At 40.2% G+C, this 18,008-nt stretch overlaps 1 protein-coding gene across 4 annotated transcripts in view; it reads right to left on the bottom strand.

Moving 5' to 3' along the window:
- LOC133646660 (regulator of G-protein signaling 6-like) overlaps window positions 1–5,297 on the bottom strand; it is a 183,802-nt gene extending 178,505 nt beyond the window's left edge. For all 4 annotated transcript variants that reach the window (XR_009825329.1, XM_062042258.1, XM_062042259.1 and 1 more), the window contains exons 1-2: window positions 5,065–5,297; window positions 458–547 (exon numbers count right to left, since the gene is read on the bottom strand). Coding sequence is in view for 3 of the 4 variants with exons in the window: in XM_062042258.1 (XP_061898242.1) it covers window positions 458–535 (78 nt within the window). In the remaining variant the exon portion in view is untranslated. The remainder of the gene's footprint in view (window positions 1–457; window positions 548–5,064) is intronic.
- Between the last annotated feature and the right edge of the window lie 12,711 nt (window positions 5,298–18,008).

The following is an 18,008-nucleotide window of genomic DNA, read 5'->3' as shown; positions in this document are numbered from 1 at the left end:
GCCACATAATCAGTGAAGAACAACAGCAAGTGGGGTGGATCTTCTGCAGGCACACTAGAGAAGAATGTGGCGAATCGACAACATGACCCATTTACAGTAGGAGGACTGCAGGCTTTCGGCTTACGTGTGCAAGGAGGATTTATTCTGCTTGGTGAGGGCTGACACAAATAGACACAATTGCCGTCATCAAACAATCGTAACAATTAGCTTCCACTATTGCTCAGCTTCCTCCATCAAATGGCAGTAACGTTAGCATGCCTTGACAACGCCTCTCAGCGACCAGGCCTTATAGCTTAAACACTGACCAGTGACCAGTGATGGAGACAATCCTTGTTTGAACACATGACACCATAGTGTTAGGATCCAGGCAGATACGGTCCACTGAGTCGTTTCAATCTACGGGTCAGTGAACGCCCCACCACCATGCTGTTCATTGGAAAAATGCACACAGCCTTGCCTTTCTGTAGACAATCATGTTTGGGGAGTCCTCGTCCGGATCAATGACGCCGGCCCGCTTTTTGGATCCTTCTGCCATGTTCACCCGAACCTGTAAAAATAGGTGCCAAATGAATATCTATCTCGGGTCCCATTATGAAACAAGATGGTGATCAAGACAACTTACAGCAGGAGGAACACAAAACAACTCCAAGACTTAACTAAAGTAAAGGGACTTTACAAGGCAAAAGTGAGAGGCAACTGATAGGGAGGTTCAACAACAAACGGCCAACACAGGAGGCAAATGCCACACAGGTGAAACTCATATAGAGAATGAACGTGAGTTAAAATCAATACACTAAATTACATTTTATATTTATAGTCAAAAAACGAATTATTGCCATTGTGTCAAAGAATAATGTGTAATATTGGAAAAATACCTCAAATGAGGTGAATAAAAGTCATTGTGTTTTTATGATTGTGGTGTTTTTTGCAACATTACAACTTCAATGCAGTAAAATTACAACAACATGAATCAGAATAATTAAACTGTAATTTTGTGACTTAAACAATTACATTTACCATATTTTCCGCACTATAAGGCGCACCTTCAATGAATGGCATATTTTAAAACTTTGTTCATATATAAGGCGTACCGCATTATAAGGCGCATAGAATAGACGCTACAGTAGAGGCTGGGTTACGTTATGCATCCATTAGATGGAGCTGCGCTAAAGTGAATGTCAACAAAACAGTCAGATAGGTCAGTCAAACGTTATTAATAGATTACAAACCAGCGTTCTGACAACTCTGTTCACTCCCAAAATGAATAAACAGCTGTTTTATTATTTTCCCCGAGGTAAAGTCAGTGACGTGGTATTTTGTTTATCTTTTAACAACAGCAAGGTATAACATGTAGTGCAACATTTATATCACATAGTGGAGGGAAACTTTTCCCTGATTCAATAAACATGAAAAAAACAGTGATACTGTTACGGTAAATCCAACGTTAGTGCAATTACAATATAGTAACACTCGAAATAGTGCAGAGCAATAACAATATATCAATAACTCAACGTTGCTCAAACGTTAATGCCACACAACACAACACACAAAATAAACATGTAAAGCTCACTTTATGAAGTTATTCCTCATCCACGAATCCCTCGAATTCTTCTTCTTCAGTGTCCGAATTAAACAGTTGGGCGACGGCATCCAACATCTCGTTTCGTTGAAGTCGCTACAGCTTGACTAATCGTCTTAAGTTTAAACTCTGCGTCGTAAGCGTGTCTCTTAATAGGAGCCATTTTGGGGTCTTTACATAAACAAACAAATGGAAATGAAACGGCACGCCTCGCGCAGTCATATATCCCAGCATGCACCGCACGCTTCTTCTTCTTCTTCTTCTTCTTCTTCTTCTTCTTCTTCTTCTTCTTCTTCTTCTTCTTCTTCTTCTTCTTCTTCTTCTTCTTCTTCTTCTTCTTCTTCTACGGGCGAAAATGAAGTCGGCGGCTGCTTACCGTAGTTGGGATTGATTGATTGATTGAAACTTTTACCTGTTGGAGGCTCAATATTGGTCCATATATAAAGCACACCGGATTATAAGGCGCACTGTCAGCTTTTGACAAAATTTGAGGTTTTTAGGTGCGCCTTATAGTGCGGAAAATACGGTACATGAATGTTGTAAAAGTAGCATTTGTTACCTGTCCCTGCTTCCTAAAACCAGACTCTGTCACAACATATAATACTCCTTTAGAAAAGTTTTGATTGTAACATATTTGCATTACTCTTTATCTCAACAATATTTTAAGTTTATTTGATTTATTTAAAAAAATGATCTAGTTCAAATTCACATTTAAAGGGGCCTTACTATGCAAAACCAACTTTTCTTACGGTACCTGCTGTGTGTATTAGCTCTGCGTAAGTCCCGAAAATGTCAAACCCAACAATGGAGAAATGGAGGTGGTATTTATCAAACTATCTTGCCTTCTTTCATACTTGGTGAAACGAGCCATTTGGAATTTGCCCAATTTGGGAGGTTTTTCCCATTGGTTACGTCAATTCTTTAGGTCATGTCTTGGGCTTTCACTCAGTCCTGTTGTGTGTAAACTTTTGAGGACTAAGGCTATACATCACACAACAAAATGTGTTAGAAGTGAAACACTGAATACTTTTGTGGATGCACTGTAAGTATTAATGTGTGTAAACTGTTATTAAAAAGTGTTAGCATTTAATTCAATCATATGACGTTTACCTCTGATCTCCCCACATCAAACCCTCTCATCTTAACTGCTTTGGCTGCTCATGGATTTATTTGTTATTTAGTTGCTATTATTTATTCATTTACGACCTCATAATCACTTTCCCTCAGCTGACATTTTTTCAATTCTGCGTTGAATTAATTGCACTTTAACAAAGGATTTTCATAACCGGGCCTCATGCATAGACTTTGCCACCCAGGGCTCCTGTGAGTATTATTAAATGGGTTAAAGCCTTTGTTAGTCCTTTAATCATGCAGTGTCGACATAGGGGTGAGGGGGTTGGATTACGTGTTCTGCACACGCTCCTCTTTGCTTCCTTCTCCAGCACGTATGACAGACTTTCTTTTATCAACTGAAACTGTAGCAAACGCAGGTTAATGAACTGGGAAGGTAGCGGCATGAAATAAATAAAGAATCATGCTTAGCTAATTTGTTAACAGCAACCTTAAAGGTGAAAACTTGTGTAGTTCTTAAGGTGTTTTGAGTGTCATAGAAAAGGGGTCCTTAACCTTTTTGACCTCGGAGCCCAACTTTTCCACTACAGAGGGGTCCGGGGTCCACTCAACTATTAACGATGAATTCATAATCCTACTCTTGATTTTAATTATATCTAATAGTTATATCGAACCTATTTACAGTTTAACAGTCTGATTACAAAAAGTAAATACTATTCAAATAAACTGCAAACGAAGGGACTCATTAAAACTGATGAAAAATAAATGTACATACAATTACGCAGTGCTGAAATAAATACATTCTAACTATATTAATAATGAATCATTATATATATATATGTTTATTTCATAAACTGCCATTAAAATGAAAGTGCAATTTATATGATTTGAAAAAAATATATTTTGACCGCACAACTAAATAAATATGAATATCAATTTATGATTTATGATTGCCTCATGGTGGTCAGGGAAGCCGTTGGCGCAAATTGGCAGTCACGTTTCCCTCATTCACAGCTGTGGCTCGGAAAGGATAGCACTTTATTGTCCTTGCACTTAACAGTACAACAAACTTACCTTTTCAGCACAGACCCGTTCGAGAGCAGACATACATTTGTACAAGGCCACAGAATGGGTGACTGATGGGTCGCCACTAGGGCAGCGCCGCGTCAATGATGGACCACCAACGAGGTGGATGAGTAGAAAAAAGTATATCCTATTGGGGAAGGGGTTCTCAGTCTAGGGCCAGGAAAAATAAATGATAGCTATGATAAGCACATATACACATTACGACACGGAAACCACAAGACTTGCAACCGCCTTCGCCTAGAGCCAAATGTAGCTTACCACCATCAACGTGTGACTGTGGAGTGAATGAGTGATGTGTTGTCAAGTCTCACTGTAAAGCACTTTGAGTATCTAGAAAAGTGTTATATAAACCTAATCCATCACTCATTATTATTATGATATTATGACAAATTGCCTATGCATTTAATTATACGTATTTTTTACGTACAAATGGATAACTTGTTTTAAGATCATAAATCAGGGGGACAAGATAGATGGATATATAGTACTTTATTGATTCCTTCAGGAGAGTTCCTTCAGGAAAATTAAAAAAGCAGATATTTAAGTATTTAATTTTATTTTAACCAAACATTGTTAATATAATGTTTGTTACATGCTCAGATAATATTAACGTTAAAAAACAGTAGCAAAAGCAAAGCAGTTTTGTTGTCAACATTGAAAGAAGGAATACTGTAGTAAGAAATACAAAGTGCTTTATTGATGCACATTATTTTCAAGCTTTCGCAGGCCACATAAAACAATATAGTAGGCCACATCTGGACCCGAGCTTTGAGTTTGACACCAGTTTGATTTTCGGCCCCTCTGTAGAAGATTACAAAAGCAATTCAACTTTTAAATGTTTGTGTGACTTTTGAGGCAAACATTTCTTCACAATCTTGTTTGAATTCCAAATTGAAAGGTATAACTTTTGAGGCGCCGCTGTGTTTGTTTTAAAATCTATCACAGCACATAGTGAATAAGCAATATACCCTCTCAGCACGCTTATTGCCACCAGTGTTGCATGGATGCAACACTCCCCTCCGCCCCTTGGCTGACACGCCTGGTTTGCTCTTTTAGGAGACAGCTCATCGCTTCCATCGCCTCTGGGGCCGTATTTAACAGCAGCCGTATGGATGTCGTAGCACCTGCCTTCCAGAAAACAATAGCGTGCCCTTAGGTCCCCTTGTGAGTAGGACAGCCGTAATTCCAAAGAACAACTTACAACTTCCCCTGCACATAAAGCTGCCCCAGCATGCAAATGAAAAACACTAATTGACAGCTGGCGTCTAAGTGAAGCAAACTGACATTGACATGACAATGGAAGCTGGTGGTGCAGACACCTCCTTTACCTTAGAAAGCAAACAGTGGCCGGTCCAGTCCACTCGGCTCTCTTCACCCCCTTGGCTCCACTCTTAGCAACAAGCAGCAGGCGGGTTCATGATGGTGGGATTGGCAAGAGAAAGGAGGATGGGAGAAGAGCGAGAGGGGGGACCCGGCTGAAGGCTGCAGTATCTTCCTCCTCCTTCTTCGTCCACACTCTACACTACTGTAGTCCTCGATGAGGAGATCCTCCCTCTCCTCTCCTATCCCTCCGTCTGCTTGAGCGAGAGAGAGTGTGTGAGAGTTGCTAAAGGGGGAGGGGTGAAGGAATTAGAGAGGTTGTGTGTGTATATGTGTGTGTGTGTGTGTGTGTGTGTGTGTTCTTGTATTTCTTGTATTTTTTTTTCTTGTATTTATTGAGACATCAACAAGGATAAGTATGAGGACCGATGAACAAGTTCGGACCAAAATCATGGTCCCAATACGGAAAACCATTGCATCTAATGGAGAATGTCTCATTTGCACCCCTGGTGGTGAAATCTATCAAAATGAGGGGGGTCCCAAAAAGGAGGGATTTTTCAAATGGACTATGTGTCGGTTTTAAAAGTGCTCCCCCTCTGGTCAACATATGAAATAACAAGTGTGTGTAAAAATTCCGGTTGCGGGGAGTCTCTGGGCCCTTCGGGCGGGGCGTCCCGCCTTTCTGCCCGTGTGGGGTGTGGTCTCACGCTGGCTGTCCTCTGCATCTCCCGTGTCTTGTTCTCTGCCGGGTGCGTCTGTCTGCGGCCTGCTGCTGGCTCTTCCAGGCGCCACGGTGGGCCTGCCTCTGGGGTTCCTGTCACTGGCCGGCCTGGCTGCGTGGGGCCGGTGGTCCCTGGTTCCTTGGGCGCCACACCTGCTGTTTGTGGGTTGGGCTCTCTGGGTGGCTGGGGCCGTACTCTGGCTCCCACACACACAGGGAGTCAAATATATTGTACATACAAATGGACATTACCACCGTTATTCATACATACATACATACATACATACATACATACATAGGTACCTACGCTCCCACATACATACACAAATAATAGTACATACCTACATACTCAAAGTTTGTATACCCACACGCACATTCACTGTACAAACATATATATATACACATACTGTACATATACAAGTACATATACATACATACACTCATGCACATAATCACGTTTCATCAAACATAAATTAACGTTGTTACCCTAGGGTAAACTGAGTAACACATGGCACACCGACAAAGCCTAACCTATAGTTACTATAACAATCTACAAGGTTAATATAGCTTGCTTCTCTTTCTTCCCCTCCATTTTTCTGCTTTCTTTTAGTTATCATTACGTACAGTATATGTATTGTTGCATTTGAACAATTGTATTGTTGATAATAGAGGTAAATTATTAGTATTATTCATTATCAATAGCGCTATTTCTATTGGTATTTGTATTGCTCCATTTGTAGTGTAATAATGCTCATTGTCATTTTTGTATTATTATTTATTTCACTAACTGCTTCTTTGCTATCTTTTTTACCATCATATTTGTACAGATCGTATTTGCTGATGTTGCTCTATTGTTGTTGTTGTTGTTATTGTTGTGTTTTCTGTTGTTGTTTTTGTCTCTCCGTCTTATCCCCCTCTTGTCCCCACAATTTCCCACTCTGTCTTCCTTTTTTTCTCTTTCTATCCCCTCCTGCTCCGGCCCGGCTGCACCAAATGATAATATAAATACATTTAATAAAGTCAAATACAAATAAGGCAACAAATATAAATGGGTTATACTTGTATAGCGCTTTTCTACCTTCAAGGTACTCAAAACGCTTTGACAGTATTTCCACATTCACACACACATTCACACACTGATGGCAGGAGCTGCCATGCAAGGCGCTAACCAGCACCCATCAGGAGCAAGGGTGAAGTGTCTTGCCCAAGGACACAACGGACCTGACTACGATGGTAGAATCAATCAATCAATCAATGTTTATTTATATAGCCCTAAATCACAAGTGTCTCAAAGGGCTGTACAAGCCACAAAGACATCCTCGGTACAGAGCCCACATACGGGCAAGGAAAAACTCACCCCAGTGGGACGTCGGTGAATGACTATGAGAAACCTTGGAGAGGACCGCATATGTGTGTAACCCCCCCCCCCCCCCCCCCCCCCCCCCTCTAGGGGAGACCGAAAGCAACGGATGTCGAGTGGGTCTGACATAACATTGTGAAAGTCCAGTCCACAGTGGATCCAACACATCAGCAGGAGTCCAGTCCACAGCGGGGCCAACAGGAAACCATCCCGAGCGGAGACGGGTCAGCAGCGCAGAGATGTCCCCAACCGATGCACAGGCTAGTGGTCCACCCGGGGTCCCGACTCTGGACAGCCAGCACTTCATCCATGGCCACCGGACCTATGCAACTCCCCCTCGCAAGGGACAGGGGAGAAGAGGAGAGAAGAAAAGAAACGGCAGATCAACTGGTCTAAAAAAGGGGGGTCTATTTAAAGGCTAGATTATACAAATGAGTTTTAAGATGGGACTTAAATGCTTCTACCTAGGTAGCATCTCTAACTGTTACCGGGAGGGCATTCCAGAGTACTGGAGCCCGAATAGAAAACGCTCTATAGCCCGCAGACTTTTTTTTGGCTCTGGGAATCACTAATAAGCCGGAGTTCTTTGAACGCAGATTTCTTGTCGGGACATATGGTACAATACAATCGGCGAGATAGGCTGGAGCTAAACCGCGCAACATTTTATACGTAAGTAGTAAAACCTTAAAGTCGCATCTTAAGTGCACAGGAAGCCAGTGCAAGTGAGCCAGTATAGGCGTAATATGATCAAACTTTCTTGTTTTTGTCAAAAGCCTTGCAGCCGCATTTTGTACCAACTGTAATCTTTTAATGCTAGACATAGGGAGGCCCGAAAATAATACGTTACAGTAATCGAGACGAGACGTAACGAACGCATGAATAATGATCTCAGCGTCGCTAGTGGACAAAATGGAACGAATTTTAGCGATATTACGGAGATGAAAGAAGGCCGTTTTAGTAACACTCTTAATGTGTGACTCAAACGAGAGAGTTGGGTCGAAGATAATACCCAGATTCTTTACCGAGTCTCTTTGTTTAATTGTTTGGTTGTCAAATGTTAAGGTGGTATTATTAAATAGATGTTGGTGTCTAGCAGGACCGATAATCAGCATTTCCGTTTTCTTAGCGTTGAGTTGCAAAAAGTTAGCGGACATCCATTGTTTAATTTCATTAAGACACGCCTCCAGCTGACTACAGTCCGGCGTGTTGGTCAGCTTTAGGGGCATGTAGAGTTGAGTGTCATCAGCATAACAGTGAAAGCTAACACCGTACTTGCGTATGATGTCACCCAGCGGCAGCATGTAAATACTAAAGAGTGCAGGGCCAAGAACCGAACCCTGGGGAACTCCGCACGTTACCTTGACATAGTCCGAGGTCACATTGTTATGGGAGACGCACTGCATCCTGTCAGTAAGATAAGAGTTAAACCAAGACAAGGCTAAGTCTGACATACCAATACGTGTTTTGATACGCTCTAATAAAATATTATGATCGACGGTATCGAAAGCGGCGCTAAGATCAAGAAGCAGCAACATAGATGACGCATCAGAATCCATCGTTAGCAATAGATCATTAGTCATTTTTGCGAGGGCTGTCTCCGTAGAGTGATTTGCCCTGAAACCGGATTGAAAAGGTTCACAGAGATTGTTAGTCACTAAGTGTTCATTTAGCTGCTGTGCAACAATTTTTTCGAGAATTTTGGAAATAAACGGAAGGTGGGAGACCGGTCGGTAGTTTACCATGAGGTCAGGATCGAGGTTAGGTCTTTTGAGCAGAGGATGAATAACCGCTTTTTTTAATGCTAGGGGAACAGTGCCGGAGGAAAGTGATAAGTTTATAATATTTAACACTGATGGACCTAATAATACAAACAGTTCCTTGATAAGTTTCCCAGGAAGTGGGTCAAGTAAACATGTTGTTTGTTTTATCCCACTTACACGCTGTAATAATTCCTCTAATGTTATTTCATCAAAAATAGAGAGACTATTTTGGAGGGCAGTGTCCGTCGTATATATAGTCGTATTTGTGTTAATAGAACCCAGTTGTAGCTGGGATGTGTTGTCTTTAATCTCCTTTCTAATGAGTTCAATTTTCTTATTAAAGAAATTCATAAAATCATCTGCCGAGTGGGTGGAGCTACTGGGAGGAGTCCCTTGTTGGGTTAGCGATGCTACTGTACTAAACAGAAATTTAGGATCGTTTTTGTTGAGGTGGATGAGATTTGAGTAGTATTTAGCTTTAGCTAAGGTAAGCATGCGTTTATAAGTTATTAAACTATCACTCCATGCTTGATGGAAAACCTCAAGTTTAGTCGCGCGCCATTTGCGTTCCACTTTTCTACATGATAATTTATGAGCTCTAATTTCTTCTGTAAACCATGGGGTGCGCCTTTTAGGGGCCCTTTTTTGCTTTAGCGGTGCTATACTATCAATAATTTCGCGCAAGGCATCGTCAAAGTTGTTAGTGAGGTTATGGTGCCATTACCGAAGGCAGTAGGTCAGCAAGAGTCATCGTTGTGGCAGCATTAATGTTGCGGCCGCTATAGCAGTTATTATTATTATTAGCTTGTTGACAAAGAGTCAAAACTTCAAATTTTATAAGGTAATGATCGGACATTACTTTAGTATATGGAAGTATCATAACTTTGGAGGTGGTGACACCCCTGACAAGCACTAGATCTATTGTATTACCGTTGCGATGCGTGGGTTCATGTATTATTTGTGTAAGACCACAGCTATCAATTATGGTTTGGAGCGCCACGCACTGAGGGTCCGATGGGGTATTCATATGGATATTAAAGTCCCCCATTATGATTATATTGTCGGCGTGCGTCACTAGATCAGCAACAAACTCTGAGAATTCACTGATAAAGTCCGAATAGGGCCCAGGGGGGCGGTAGATAACAGAAGGTGGGAATTGAACCCCAGTAACCGGCAAGGCCACTCTACCAACTTCGCCACGCCGTCCCTAACAAGAGAAGTATCCCCCACTTCTCTTTTGTAAAGTAAATTTGTACAGCCGATATGGGCATCTACATTAACAATATGATTTGCCTGAGAAGCTGGACAGGACAAAAAAATAAATAAATAAATAAATACAAACAAATTAAATTCGAAGTACTCCCCCTCTGGCCAACAACATATGTAAAACATTTGTGTGTAAGAAATTGAAATGCGCTCCCTTTGGCCAAAATTTATAAAAACATAAATATGTATATGGAGACATACTGTAATAACTTGAAGTAAATAAATGAAGATTAAAAACCAATTACAAACAAAATAATTCAAAAAATAAGCAGTCTTTTTCTCACAATGTGTCAACTTTTTTCTTATAAAATTGGGAACAATTTCTCATATTCTTTCTGTTTCTGTAATTTTGCAATATTTTCTCATAAAATTATTACTTTTTTATATAACATTTTTACTTTTTAATGCAAATTGGTGACATTTGTCATATGAAATTCTGACTTTTATCGCAATTATGCCAATTTTTGTGTTATTCTTGTAAAATAGTGAAATGTTTTGAGTAAAATTCCGATTATTATTATAATATTGCCAACATTTTAAAGTTTTCTTATAAAATTGTGACTTTTGTCGAGTAAAATTACGTCTCTTTTCATAAAATTGCCAAAATTTTAAGCTTTTTCTTGTAAAATTGCGACTGTTATTGAGTAAAATTCCAACTTTTATCATAACATTGCACAAATGTTCATTTTTTCTTGTAAAATTTTGACTTGCGTTGAGTAAAATGACGACTTTTATTATAATACTGCCAAAATTCTACGTTTTTATTATGAAATTGTGACTTTTTTCTTGTGAAATTCCAGCTAATTTTTCACAACAAGCTTTTTTATATTTGCATAGCATGTATATATTACTAACTTTGTAAATACAAATCTTTACAAGAGTGTGTGTGTGTGTGTGTGTGTGTGTGTGTGTGTGTGTGTGTGTGTGTGTGTGTGTGTGTGTGTGTGTGTGTGTGTGTGTGTGTGTGTGTGTGTGTGTGTGTTTGTGTGTGTGTGTGTGTGCATGTGCAGCACTGACACTGAAGAAGCAACATTTCATGAGAGGCAAATGCTAACACGGAGACAAGTTCTGAATGCTGATTAAAGCTCATTGTCTGAAGTTATTTTGTATAATAAATATATGACTGCATTATGGAATAGGAAGTGTATGAAATGTGTAGGAAATGTCTCTTCCTTCCCTCTACTTATTTTATGGGGCAAAAAAAATGTTTAGGGGTAAACAAGGTTGGTTGTCACGTTCGTTATGTCCTGCCACCAGAAGGCACTGTCTCTCGAACGTTAACGTGGGAATTTGTGGAATCAGGATCAAAGCTCAACTACGTAGTCTTCTCTGGAGTAAGACGGCTGAACTTGAGTTGGGATTACTTTTTGAGTTTTTCAATTCACTTCCTCTGTATTTGTCTACTAGACTTTTACACAATGAGTTTATGACAACTGTGATTGGCTGTCGACCAGTCTCGAGTGTACCCCGCCTCTCGCCAAAGTCAACTGGGATAGGCTCCAGTCTGTCCACGACCCTAGTGAAGATAAGCTGTATAGAAAATGGTTATCTTTAAAAACAAAACCAGCGTTACCCTTCAAAAGTGTTAATTGGTATGCGGTAGCTAAAAATTCCAGTTAGGGTTAGTCGTCACATTCCGCTTGGGGTCGGTTGTCACATACACTCATATAATCCTACATTAAATACTTACTGTGGAGTGTGTTGGCCTAAAGATGTGTTTCTTGTTCACGTTTCATTCATTCTATTCATGATGAGCAATTGACTATAGTAAAAAATAACTGCGGACAACTATAAAACTTTTTTTTTAACAACCTCAGGGAGAAACTAAAATTGAAACATTAATATGTTCACACAGCATTTACATCTTTCAGTATGTGTTTTTTAATTATGAAACAGAGCAAGGAACTGGAACAATGTACTAGTTCAAGAATGTTAATCAGCATATAGAAGATGAGAACTGACGTCACTTATCCTGATTATATCGGTTCATCTTTATTTAGTTTCTGACTTTTTGTATATTGATTTCATCCATTTGATATATATAATGAATACTAATTAATCCCAATTTCATTCATTTTTTATATTGGTTTATCGTGATTTTATAAATGTATTGATTTATCCATCCATCCATTTTCTTCCGCTTATCCGAGGTCGGGTCGCAGGGGGCAGCAGCCTAAGCAGAGAAGTCCAGACTTCCCTCTCCCGGCGGCTTTACTTTGAGCTCCCACCAGATGACAGAGCTTCTCACCCTATCTCTAAGGGAGAGCCCCGCCACCCGGCGGAGGAAACTCATTTCGGCCGCTTGTACCCGTGATCTTGTCATTTCGGTCATAACCCAAAGCTCATGACCATAGGTGAGGATGGGAACATAGATCAACTGGTAAATTGAGAGCTTTGCCTTCCGGCTCAGCTCCTTCTTCACCACAACGGATTGATACAGTGTATGCATTACTGAAGACGCCGCACCGATCCGTCTGTTGATCTCACGATCCACTCTTCCCTCACTCGTGAACAAGACTCTGAGGTACTTGAACTCCTCCACATGGGGCAAGATCTCCTTCCCAACCCGGAGATGGCACTCCACCCTTTCCCGGGCGAGAACCATGGACTCGGTCTTGGAGGTGCTGATTCTCATCCCAGTCGCTTCACACTCGGCTGCGAACCGATCCAGTGAGAGCTGAAGATCCTGGCCAGATGAAGCCATCAGGACCACATCATCTGCAAAAAGCAGAGACCTAATCCTGCAGCCACCAAACCGCATCCCCTCAACACCCTGACTGCGCCTAGAAATTATGTCCAAAAAAGTTATGAACAGAATTAGTGACAAAGGGCAGCCTTGGCGGAATCGAACCCTCACTGGAAACGAGTCCTTACTTACTGCCGGCAATGCTGACCAAACTCTGACACTGATCATACAGGGAGCGGACCGCCACAATCAGACAGTCAGTTACACCTCTGAACACTCCCCACAGGTCGAATGCCTTCTCCAAGTCCACAAAGCACATGTAGACTGGTTGGGCAAACTCCTATGCACCCTCAAGGACCCTGCCGAGAATATAGAGCTGGTCTACCGTTACACGACCAGGACGAAAACCACACTGTTCCTCCTGAACCCGAGATGCGACTATACGGCCTGGCCTCCTCTCCAGTACACCTGAATAGACCTTACCTTGAAGGATGAGGAGTGTGATCCCACGATAGTTGGAACACACCCTCCGGTTCCCCTTCTTAAAGAGAGGAACCACCACCCCGGTCTGCCAATCCAGAGGTACCACCCCCGATGTCCACGCGATGTTGCAGAGTGTTGTTAACCAAGAAAGCCCCACAGTATACAGAGCCTTAAGGAACTCCGGGCGGATCTCATCCACTCCTGGGACTTTGCCCCCGAGGAGCTTTTTAACTACCTCGGCAACCTCAGCCCCAGAGATAGGAGAGCCCACCCACCTAGGATTGTACGGTATATCAGTATTAGTATAGAACCGCGATACTAATGAATCATATTTGGTACTATACCGCCTCTAAAAGGTACCGGTCCCCCACCCGTCGTCGTCACGTTGTGTCATGCAGACGAGCATGTTCGGCACAATCACGGAGTACTTACAAGCAGACACAGTGTGTAGACAGAAAAGGTTGAATGGACGAATAAGACAAAGGTGACACTGAAACACCCTCAGGAAGAGGTGCTTTAAAACATGGCTAGCTAGCTTGCGGCTAATGTTTTTCCGCAGAATTGTATCATCCCTGTAGGATGAATGATAGCATTACATGATTCACTACACACAGCAGCACACCAGAGTCATGAGAATGGATGTGATAAAAAAAAAAAGGGTCTATAGTTGACAAAGTCAAGATAAAACTCAGTTCATTGACCTTTAAGACGGTCATCTTAAGTTTGAACACACTACACATAAGTGAGAATGAAGCGCATACTTAATCAACAGCCATACATGTCACACTAAGGGTGGCCGTATGAACAACGCCAACATTGTCATAAATATGTGCCATATAGTGAAACCACACTAAACAACAACGACAAACACATTTTGGGAGAATATTTCCACCACAACACAACATTAAAACTACAGAATAAATTCCCAGAATTCCCTGCAGCACCAACTCTTGCGGGATGCTACAACATAGACAAACGCCATTGGTAGATCTACACCTAACATCCACTGTAATGATACCTAGTACAATAGCGTATCTAGTCGATACTACTATGATTACATCAATATTTTTTAGCATCACAAAATGTTTTTTCGTTTTTTTTTTAATGTATATTATGTTTATAAACTCAGGAAATATGTCCCTGGACACATGAGGACTTTGAATTTGACCAATGTCTGATCCTGTAACTACTTGGTATCGGATTGATGCCCAAATTTGTGGTATCATCCAAAACTAATGTAAAGTATTTCACAAGAGAAGAATAAGTGATTATTACATTTTAACAGAAGTGTAGATAGAACATGTTGAAACAGAAAGTAAGCAGACATTTCTGCCCCTCTCTCCCTTGTGGAAGGGGGGGCACAGGTCCGGTGGCCATGGATGAAGTGCTGGCTGTCCAGAGTCGGGACCTGGGGTGGACCTCTTGCCTGTGCATCGGTTGGGGACATCTCTGCGCTGCTGACCCGTCTCCGCTTGGGATGGTCTCCTGCTGGACTATGGACTGGACTATCACTATTATGTTGGATCCACTATGGACTGGACTTTCACAATATTATGCTAGACCCACTCATTGCATCCATCCATTGCATCCGGTCGCCCCTAGAGGGGGTGGGTGGGGGGGGGGGGGGGGGGGGGCGGTCACCCACATCTGCGGTCCTCTCCAAGTTTTCTCATAGTCATTCATATTGTCATCCCACTGGGTTGTGAGTTTTTCCTTGCCCTTATGTGGGCTCTGAACCGAGGATGTCGTTGTGGCTTGTGCAGCCCTTTGAGACACTTGTGATTTAAGGCTATATGCAGCTGAGATAGGCTCCCGCGACCCCCTGCGACCCCAAAAGGGACAAACGGTAGAAAATGGATGGATGGATGGATGAATAAACATTGATGATTGATTGATATTAACAGTAAATGAACAAGTAGATTAATAATTCATTTTCTACCACTTGTCCTTAATAATTTTAACAAAATAATAGAATGATAAATGACAATATGTTACTGCATACGTCAGCAGCTAAATTAGGAGCCTTTGTTTGTTTACTTACTACTAAAGACAAGTTGTCTAGTTTGTTTACCATTTTATTTAAGGACAAACTTGCAATAAGAAAACATATGTTAAATGTACCTTGAGATTTTTTGTTAAAATAAAGCCAATAATGACATTTTTTGTGGTCCCTTTATTTAGAAAAGTACCGAAAAGTACCAAAATACATTTTGGTACCTGTACCAAAATATTGGTATCGGGACAACACTACCCACCACAGATTCCCCAGGCACTGCTTCCTCATAGGAAGACTTGTTGGTGGGATTGAGGAGGTCTTCGAAGTATTCCCTCCACTGATCCACAACAGCTGCCTCTTGAGTCCCATGAGCCAAAAGGACCCGATAGGACTCTTTCTTCAGGTTGACGGCATTCTTCACTGCTGGTGTCCACCCGCGGGTTCTAGGATTACCACCATTGATTGATTGTTTGAGACTTTTATTAGTAGATTGCACAGTACAGTACATATTCCGTACAATTGACCACTAAATGATAACACCCGAATAAGTTTTTCAACTTGTTTAAATCGGAGTCCACGTTAATCAATTCATTGTATAAATTCATGGTGGTTGGTGCCACAACAAGCACCAACCACCTTTTGGCCACAGCTCGACAATAGAGGCACGGAACATGGTCCACTCGGACTCAATATCCAGTGCCTCCCTCGTGACATGTTCAAAGTTCTTCCGGAGGTGGGAATTGAAACTCTCTCTGACAGGAGACTCTGCTAGACGTTCCCAGCAGACCCTCACAATGCGTTTGGGCCTGCCAGGTCTGTCCAGCATCCTCCCCCACCATCGGAGCCAGCTCACCACCAGGTGCTGATGGGTAGTGTCCAAAACATGAGACCGCAAATTCGATGACACAACTACAAAGTCCCAAAACACCACTCGGGTGTTTTGGGACTATACATATATATATATATATATATATATATATATATATATATATATATATATACATTTTTCCTAATGACGCCTCTCCAGGTTTTCACTGTCAATGCCAATGTGCCTGATATCATTTATAATATATATATATATATATATATATATATATATATATATATATATATATATATATATATATATATATATATATATATATATATATATATATACACATACAGTATATACTAGGGATGTGGGGGGAAATCGATTCGAATTCGAATTTCGATTCTCACGTTGTGCGATTCAGAATCGATTCTCATTTTTAAATAATGATTTTTTTTTTTTTTAAATGTAACTTTATTTTTTTATTTTTTTTAAATTAATCAATCCAACAAAACAATACACAGCAATACCATAACAATGCAATCCAATTCCAAAACCAAACCCGACCCAGCAACACTCAGAACTGCAATAAACAGAGCAATTGAGAGGAGACACAAACACGACACAGAACAAACCAAAAGTAGCGAAACAAAAATGAATATTAACAACAACAATATCAATATTAGTTACAATTTCAACATAGCAGTGATTAAAATCCCTCATTGACATTATCATTAGACATTTATAAAAAAAAATAAGAATGAACAATAGTGTCACAGTGGCTTAAACTTGCATCCCATCTCATAAACTTGACAACACACTGTGTCCAATATTTTCACAAAGATAAAATAAGTCATATTTTTGGTTCATTTAATAGTTAAAACAAATTTACATTATTGCAATCAGTTGATAAAACATTGTCCTTTACAATTATAAAAGCTTTTTACAAAAATCTACTACTCTGCTTGCATGTCAGCAGAATGGGGTAGATCCTGCTGAAATCCTATGTATTGAATGAATAGAGAATCGTTTTGAATCGGGAAAAAATTGTTTTTGAATCGAGAATTGTGTTGAATTGAAAAAAAATCGATTTTGAATCGAATCGTGACCCCAAGAATCGATATTGAATCGAATCGTGGGACACCCAAAGATTCACAGCCCTAATATATACTGTTGTACTACTATACTGTATATACTGTATAACTTTATATACTGTATATATATATATATATATATATATATATATATATATATATATATATATATATATATATATATATATATATATATATATATATATATATATATATATATATATATATATATATATATATATATATATATAGTCAGAATAGTTTTTATTTTATGTTCTGTTTAATTTTATTTTAATTTACATGTTTGTAATACCTATTTTTTTCTGTATTTCTATTCTATTATCACTATATAAAATATTTATCTTTATTTATGTACTTATTTTTTATTTTCCTTGCCTATTAGAAAATGGCAGTATGTGAACACTTTAAACACAGGAATAAAATAAACTATCAGTAATTGAGGCACAGTTCCTACTCCTCTTCGGTTGAATAATGCAAGTGTAAAAAGTATGGTAATGTTCTTTAATGTAACTTTTTGAGGATGTTGGAAACAAATAAAACTTATTTACCAAATGAAGGATGTTTTTACTGCTAGAGGGCATGACATCCCCATGCAAACATCTCTGCAGAAATGTGGTCCACATTCTATGCAGTGGCTATCACATAGGTCTCACTATAGTGCCTCTTTGCACGCGCTTATCTCCCAGCAGTGGCGTTATCTCAGCACACAGAGGGAAGACCAGAGAAGAAAACCAGTGATTGCTTTCTACAGTGC

This window comes from Entelurus aequoreus, linkage group LG03 (genome assembly GCF_033978785.1).
Source record: "Entelurus aequoreus isolate RoL-2023_Sb linkage group LG03, RoL_Eaeq_v1.1, whole genome shotgun sequence".
Taxonomy (NCBI): Eukaryota; Metazoa; Chordata; class Actinopteri; order Syngnathiformes; family Syngnathidae; genus Entelurus; species Entelurus aequoreus.
Note: the sequence above shows the minus strand (reverse complement) of the source record. Positions and strands in the feature narration are given on the sequence as shown.